General features: G+C 42.8%; 1 protein-coding gene across 1 annotated transcript; it reads right to left on the bottom strand.

Moving 5' to 3' along the window:
- Positions 1-261: 261 nt before the first annotated feature.
- FRRS1L (ferric chelate reductase 1 like) lies at positions 262-8,155 on the bottom strand. Its single transcript, XM_072327653.1, has 5 exons — positions 7,876-8,155; positions 5,924-6,008; positions 5,322-5,460; positions 1,963-2,209; positions 262-1,496 (listed from the first exon to the last, which is right to left on the bottom strand). Exons 1-5 carry the CDS (start codon positions 8,078-8,080, stop codon positions 1,324-1,326), a joined length of 849 nt encoding a protein of 282 aa, XP_072183754.1. The 5' UTR covers positions 8,081-8,155; the 3' UTR covers positions 262-1,323.
- Between the last annotated feature and the right edge of the window lie 22 nt (positions 8,156-8,177).

Genomic DNA, 8,177 nt, shown 5'->3' with positions numbered 1-8,177 from the left:
AAGTTGGGAAACAAATGAGCAACTGCACCTAAGCACATTCAACTGCTACACCTATACGTGTCACACGAATTACAGAAATTCTCCACACAAATTCAGCGTATTCAGAACATTCCATGGCTCAAATGTATTTTGACACTTTACAGTTCGATAATATTTAGCATTCATCTTCGTATCATTTATTGGTGATAAAAGATGGAAGTGCATTCCCTCTTTAGCCCATCTTTTTCATTGTAACTATGTTTCAGCAATGATTTGGTGAAATAAAAGGTGCTGATCTTTTTATTAATTCTTATCTCTCCTTACAAATAATCTCAATTATATTTCCATTTCTTTGTAAGCGAACATCTGCTGCTCATATTCACCTTTAACATGAACGGGATATACAAGAATACGACACAGAAAAAACAAGATTTCTTGGTACTGCTGCACAACTATTTAAAAACATATTTACACATCAGCAACATTACTGCTTTTAAATAGAAAGAAAAAATATACTTCATTGATTGGGAGGATGTTCTATGGCTTGTTAGAAACTTCTGTGGCTTACACTTGCTTTTCCTATGCATGGAGAATTCAAACGATTGCATTCTCCTTTCCCTTTGTTTACATAATGCAATATCTCACTCATAAATCAAGCAGGCGTTTCTTTCAAGAAGGCTGTTGAAACGCTACTATTATAAAGACACTGATCATTTCTTTCTGTTAAAAAAAATCCTGTTCTTGCTTGATTATGCAAGGATTGTTTTGGAAAGTACCAGAGCAAATAAACCTTGATAAATATTCGTTTTAAGAAAACATCCAACTGTCCATTCTGGAAGGGTAGCTTTTATACTGCAGTGTCAGCATCCCGATCCTAAGTTCAGAAACCACACTTGGACTTTGTCTGCACCAGAAGTACCAAACAGCATTATAATGTTTTCTCACATTTGCTTTCTGGGAGCAATTTGGAAGGCATTTTTTTGTTATTTGATAAGATGTGTATCGCTAAACTCTCCTAACCACACATACAGGCACCCCTCCCAAACACACATACACACACACGCACACACACACACAATGATTTTACAAAAGTCTTTGTTAAGCAAGTAGTCACAACACTGAACATCGTCTCCTATTTGTTCATTGATTATTCTTAAATGATTTGTCACCACTCAGCCACTCAAAAGATGGTGATTTCATTCTTCTGAGAAGCAAACTATGTTCAAAAGCAGCTAGATGACGATGGTGGTGTGATATAAATTCCAATAGAAATACGCATCACCCATCATATATCCATCCATCCTGAGAAACTTTCACTGGCAAATTCTTGTTACTTTCCAGAGGTCAAGGGGTTCCCATCAATAAATAGAAGGTCAGTGCAACAATGAGGAGCAAGCAGAATGGAGAAGAAAAGGTCTGATAGGCAGCTGATGGCATGAAAATATCTTCATACTTGTAAATACTGACCACACGCTCTGAGACAGGTGGTGAGTCTATATCGTGACGAGTTATAGAACCTTTAATAGGCAAGGGCAGAAAGAAATAACATCAGCTGCTTTTGATTTCTAAAGATTTATCAAACAAGTAGGTAGAAAGACTTAATTTTCATACACAGAGGAGCATGCAGCATTACACTGTCAGTGAGTAGTTACGGCTCTGATTTCTGAAATCAAATATTTGAATAAAAGAAATGGCATTCAAGTAAACTACAAACATCCTTCAGAGGAATTCAGAACTTCCAGTTATGAACCGTCCTAACTTAAATTTAACTTTGGGGAGTGGGATCAATACCTGCGTAATCAAGAAAATATGACATGTAGGACTCTGCTAGCTTTCTCACCTTCCTGTTTATATATTCTTAAGATGATGCTTCCAGAATTTTAATTCATGAAAAATGGGGGGAATTTAAGTACGAATAATGTCATTGAACGATGTTTATCAACTTTGGTACCTAAGTTGTTAGTACCACAGATATCAACTTACCCTGAATTGCTGGACCCCAGGCAAACAGATAGTACCAACTCAAGTGCAGGTCTACGATAGTTTCCTCTCGGGGAACATATACAGGACGCTTGAATCGACATGTTACACGATTGTTTTCAAAAACCCCCTCTTCATCTCTAGCAGGATTTCTCTGGATTTCCTTAGCCCACTGACCAACATTGTAAAAGTGCTGTATTCGGACTCTTCCGTTATCATCATGAACACAAGCCATGACATCATCTCCTCCCTACATGGTAAAAACATTTTTGCAAAAGGAAAACAAGCGTCATTTATTTATACAATTTCAACTATTAAAGAACAATCAAGACTTGGGTCTCTCATTCCCTTTTTCTAAGTTACAAATACACAAATATTCTTTTCCCTAGAAATGTTTCTTCATCCAGATTGAACAGCATGGACTAAATACTAACATTTACTTACTCTTACCATCTCTGCGTTCTTGTTTGGATCTTTCTAAGATCCAAAAAAACCTAACATGCACAACACAGTTGTAAGGCATGATACCACCCTGACATCACACAATGGACCAGCAGAAGGCTGTTTTCTTTCGTAATGTGTGAACTTCTGGGATCTCCCTTCAGTAAACTTGGCAGTCTTGATTCCCTGATGCTTGCAAAATCTACTGTATCAGAATTGCAATATAGCTTAATAAGTTAGAGAAGATTAATCTACTAAATCTGTATAACTATTATCATAAACTACAGTCTGTCTTTTCTAATCTCACACTCACTTATGATAACTTCTCGTTTATCTTAAGAGAAAATGAGAAATGATCAGCCAACAGTAACGACACAGAATATTGTAGAATACCAGAAAACATTAATCAACTTGTGCCTCTTCCCATAGCACAAACTACCAATCAAAGAAACAAGGGATAGGAAGAAGTGTGAGGCAATTGTTTGTTTAAGTCGTTTACAGAAACGTTAAAACAGTTGTTAGAATAGTTTATTCAAGATAACTGTCAAAGTTGCAGAGCATTGCATCACTCAGGTATTAATTTTAGGAGCACTGTCTTGCTGTCAGATGCCTTGCTGTCATGGACCATTAAAACACTGCAAGTTTGATGCATGGCATTTTGCTGAATGCCACTGCTGCAGGTATCACTACTATGTTAGACATGGGCCCTACTCTTCCAATACAAGTCTTTTTGATAGGTCACACTGATTCCACAAGCAATGCTTGCTAGAGTGATCAGTTTGCTTCTTACGGGGAAAGGAAGTCAAAAAGGGCACAGTGTATCTCTTTGGGATTACGTCCGTAAAAGCCTGGTAAAGATATGTCGAAAGTGAGGGAATAAGGGAAAAAACAGTTAAAGCACATTTCAAGAGTTTCTGTACCCATTATAAATACAGGCTACCTCTCCAACTTTGGTTTTGAGCCTATCATTGCTTTCCATGGCTTGTTTTCTAAGTTTAATTTAATCTTCTGAGCACCAATCTGTCATTTTTAAGTACGAAGAGGCAAATCAAACAAGCAAACAAAATAACCAACAATAAACTGTTTCCACAATAAGAAAAAAAAATCATTCTGCACCCCATTTAACAGAATGGCGTTACAAAATCCTAAGTAGGCACAAAAGCCTACGAATGGAAAACTATAATGTTATCTGAGACAAAGAAATAGGTCACAGGAGTTAAAAAAAAAACCCAAAACCACTTTTTTTTCCCTTGAAGTTTTTTTCTATCCAGGCCACAATGTTTTCATCAGGGCCTCCATGGTACAGCCCCTTTCTCACAGCACAGCTCTTCTGATGCAAAGTCATTTTACCGTTAAAGTATCCCAGATACCAAAACATCCTCAAGTTATGACAAGGGATGAGGTCAACAGGGGAACAAAAGAGGAAGGCTTCTCTGATGCAGCAAATTTAAAATGAAAACCTTTCCGCTTTCATTCTTATTACTGGAAACTGTGACTTTATGTGCTTTTTGGTCCACCTGGGCTGAAAGGTAACATATGCTTTAAGGCATAGCTAGTGTGTCCCAGGGACTTATCGTACCGTACCAACCTTCTAGCCACCAAGCACAAGCACAGCTCTGCCTGCTCAGGAAAGCCCATGGGCTACAGCACACATCCTCATGCTTGGGAATCATGCTTATGCCACCTGCCCTGCAAAAACTCATGTTTCTGACTGAAGGATATCATGCAGGCAGGCTGAGTAGTTTGTCTGTGCTCCTGAGTGAAATGGGAGGGAGGAACTCAGAGAATATGATGGAGATAGGAGTGGGAACAGAAATGGGGCTGCATTGGATGAAGCACACACACAGGCTGAATAGAACTGAAGTCATGGGACAGGTTGGAGGGGGCTTGCAAGGGAGCATGGGAGGGGAAGTGATATTGCACTGCACAGGATGGTTGAGAGGTATGGCAGAGAGCCTGGCAAGATCACACTGAGAAGGGCTAATTGTGATTGAAAGCAATTATCAAAGTCTGTCTAGCCATTGAAATTCAATGTCTTTCCTTTGAAGTGGTGGTTTGGGTACACAGGACTTACAAAACACTAATGTGATCTTTGATAGCTTAGGGCCAAGTATTTAAAGCTACTGAGCTGCTCTGAAAATCCTGTTGACTACTTGTACTTTCCAGCATCCAAACTCCTCCTGGTATTTGGCTGTAGAACTGTACCTCACAACACTATGACACAAAAGATTGCTCTCTTCATTGCGTTTACTTGCAGCATCATATTCAAGACATAGCTACTAATGAGGAAAAGGTACCTGCCCCCATATTTACTTTCTGATTCTCATTTTTGGTCTGATAAAATATTGCTAAGTTAGTGTGAATCTTCCCATTGCCTCTCATGGCTCCTACAGCAGGATTTCCACATTCTATACTTCTTCTGACTACTGCTTTCAGCTGATCAAGAAACAGTACACTCCTCTGACCGGTAATTTAGAACACGGACTCAGTATTTGTTGTATACTCAGGAATGTCTCTGCATTTGAAGAGCAATGTTATAAACTACATTTTAATCCTAGACATGTTACAAGGATCACAGACAAAACACGTTTGCAGAAGTTGTCTATTGCTTAGTTTTTTTAAAGTTCAAGCAGTGAATGTGCCTCTTTCCCCAGTGAAACACAAGAAAAAATAAGGCTTTGCAGTGAATAATCAAGTGGAGGAATAAGCATAAAACAAAACTCAGTAAAATACACTATTTAGCAGAGAGGGGAAAGGCAGTTTTGAGCAGACAGCAGACCCAGGGGCTATTGGGTACTTTGCTTTCAACAAGTCAGTTTTTACATACATGCTCTGCTTCTGACAGAGAAAATATAAAGTATTAATATTGTGGCATGCTAAATTGTTCACCCTATCAACATGAAGAACTTTAAGAACCTTACCATTTTCTTGTCTGAGGAAAATCCCACTGCCACCCAGCCGTCGGTATCGGCACTCAACTCAAATTCAACATCAGCTCCTATTCTACGGTAACTGAGGAAATAGTCACAAGTCTCTGCGTTACAGCCAGGTTTGCCGTACCTAATTGGAAATGGAAAAACATACAAACTTTGCCTTTCAACTTCTTACTACGGAGGTTACGTTTCTGCAAGAAAAACTAAAAGAATGTGAAATGTAAACGATGCTCTATTAAAGTACTACTGATTGTTTGCAAATATTACTTCTTAAAAATAAGAACATAGAATATTTAATCAAAATGACAAGCAATTACACACACACACAGCATTACTGTGTTGAAATGCTGAATCCCTGTTTTGTAAGTAACTGCTTTAGGAAAATGCAAGGATCATAAGTTAATCTTGCCCACAACTATGATGCCCTTAAATAATCTAATTTACTTTAATAAAACAGTCCTGCACTACAGAATAGGTTCTCAGATAATAAAAACACATTCAAATGAATATGGAACATCAATCAAACTCTGAAGTGCAATCAATCAGCATCTGCAGATGTAAGGGTACCTGTGTTTTTATCTCAGACTGACCTGAAGCATCCCTTCGTTCTTCCACAGTCATCCACTCTGATTTTTGCAAATGGATCCACAGGAGGTGCAGTGGGGAAAGGGTAGCCTGCAGAATGAGAATAAAGCATAACCAAACAAATACAAGGAGAAAAAAAGCAGCAGCACGGAAGAAAAGAAGTTCCAATAGTGTTTACTTTGACTGGTGATAAGTGAGTTGCTACCTTGCCACAGATACGATCCCTCTATCAGTGAGTCCAGGATTGAGATACTAAAATAATACAGAGAATCAAAAAAAAAACCATTTCCTCGGGTTTGCAACATTCTTCAGGTGTGGCTGTAGCACAACAAGACTGGAGCACAACTTTGCTACAAGGAAGGTAGGAAGCCTTCCACTGACCACGTAAGCTTTGGCAGCACGAACATGGAGCAGGCTATTCAGTTAAGGCTTGAGGATCTCCACTTGGCTGGCTCTCTGTGAATGTTTGGATCCCTTGGAATCCAAGGCAGAGAATTCTGACTCCTCAGCTTTAGGAATTGATGCTGGATACTTTCTCCTTTAAGAGGTACAGAAAACATGCACTGAGTCGGAAGGGAAGAGCATCAAAACAGGCAGTGCCTGCAGCAATGACCTGCAATCGCTTGTCAGGTAAGGCACAGAGAAGACAGATAAGGAAGGATCTATGACTCCAGGCAATAGCTTATCTGCTGTACTGTCATACAGTGAAGACATGGCATGAACATCTGCAAGCGGACCTTTCCTCTCTTAGAATCACTGAATCATTAAGGTTGGAAAAAACTGCTAGGATTATCTAGTCTAACCGTCTGTCAGTCCATCCCCACCATGCCCATTGACCATGTCCATCAGTGCCACATCTACATAATACTTCCAGAGACAGCGACTCCACCACCTCGCTGGGCAGCCTGTTGCAATACCTCACCACTTATTCTGAGAAGAAATCTTTCTGAACACCCAATCTGAACCGCCACCTGGTGCAACTTGAGGCCATTCTCATCTTATTACATAGATTTGTTTTACAAATAGCCACATTTGGTTTTAGTTCATCTAACATGCAAGTGAGAAGGTTCTGCGTTCTTTCATCATGCCAACAATGTACAACATAGGTTTTACTGTGAAACACCTACTCTGCAGACTGATTTTGGCTTGCAGAGGTTCAGTTTTTATTCTATAAACACTGGTATTTTAATGCGATTTTAGTCAGCCAGCTTAAAAACAAAGCACTATGTCAGGTAGCCAGAAAAAGCTCTGAAAGTTGCAGGCTGCAGCATCTCCAAACAGGAACACGTGCCCTGCATGCCCTGCAAGCCCTGATTCACTTTCTAGGCTTCTGATAGTGCCAAAGGAGAGGAAATAGGCCATAACCCGCAAATTACAGCTTCCATTAGCCACACCATGGGCTAGGTAAAGCAGTCAGCTGGTCTAAGCATACAAAGCTAGCAACATTTCACAGCAGTTCAGAGTGGAGCATCAGTACCAGACTGACTGCAGTACATCCCACCTTCTCGCCGTTTCATTTTTTCCCACTCTATCCAACATCTGTTTCGAAAAAAGAAAAACGCGGCTGTATTTCTCGCCACTCACACCATCTCACGGCATTTCAACAATACGATAAACCCACTCTCCATCACTCGCCCGTGCCGCCTCCTTCACGACCGAGCGACCGAGCACCGCACTCCGGGCACCGGCCGCCGCCTCCCGCCGCCCTCAGCCGGGCCCTGAGCTCGTGCCCCGTCTCCCCTCGCTGCCTACGGGCCCTCAGACCCGAGGCGGGGAGCCCCCCGAGCCCGGCGCAGCACCCGGCGGCCCGCACGGCGGTGGCTGCGGGCAGAAGATGGCGGCGGGCGCTGGCCTTCGTCCTGAACGCCGCCGCCGCCCGCCCGCCACGGCCCCGCGCGGTCCCCGCCGCCCGCCCGTCCGTCCGCCCTCCCTCCCGCACGGCCGCCCCGCGGCGCACCCTCCTCGGAGAGGTAGCGCAGGTCGTAGAACTCGCTGGCGAAGGTGCCGTACGAGGAGTCGTGGTGCGGCAGCGCCGCTTCCTCGCCCTGCTCCCCGCCGCCCGCCTCCCGCCGCCCGCCGCCCTCCTCCGCCGGGCTGGCGGCGGAGCCGGCCAAGAGCAGCAGCAGCAGCAGCCGCCGAGCGCCGGCGTTCCGCACCGCCATGGCGGCGGCGGCGGCGGCGGCGGCGGCGGGGAGGCGGCGAAGCCGAGAGCGCCTGATGCCCGCCCGCCCCGGGCTGCTGCGCCGCCGGCAGAGCGGG

This window comes from Excalfactoria chinensis, chromosome 2, assembly GCF_039878825.1.
Source record: "Excalfactoria chinensis isolate bCotChi1 chromosome 2, bCotChi1.hap2, whole genome shotgun sequence".
Lineage (NCBI taxonomy): Eukaryota > Metazoa > Chordata > Aves > Galliformes > Phasianidae > Excalfactoria > Excalfactoria chinensis.
Note: the sequence above shows the minus strand (reverse complement) of the source record. Positions and strands in the feature narration are given on the sequence as shown.

Coding starts and splice junctions, on each gene's coding strand:
- FRRS1L (XM_072327653.1), bottom strand. CDS start 8,080: ATGGCGGTGCGGAACGCCGGCGCTCGGCGGCTGCTGCTGCTGCTGCTC. Junction 6,009..7,875: donor GCGCTACCTCTCCGAGGAGG/GTGCGCCGCGGG, acceptor CTCATTCTGCAG/GCTACCCTTTCCCCACTGCA. Junction 1,497..1,962: donor CTGGGGTCCAGCAATTCAGG/GTAAGTTGATAT, acceptor TGCCTATTAAAG/GTTCTATAACTCGTCACGAT.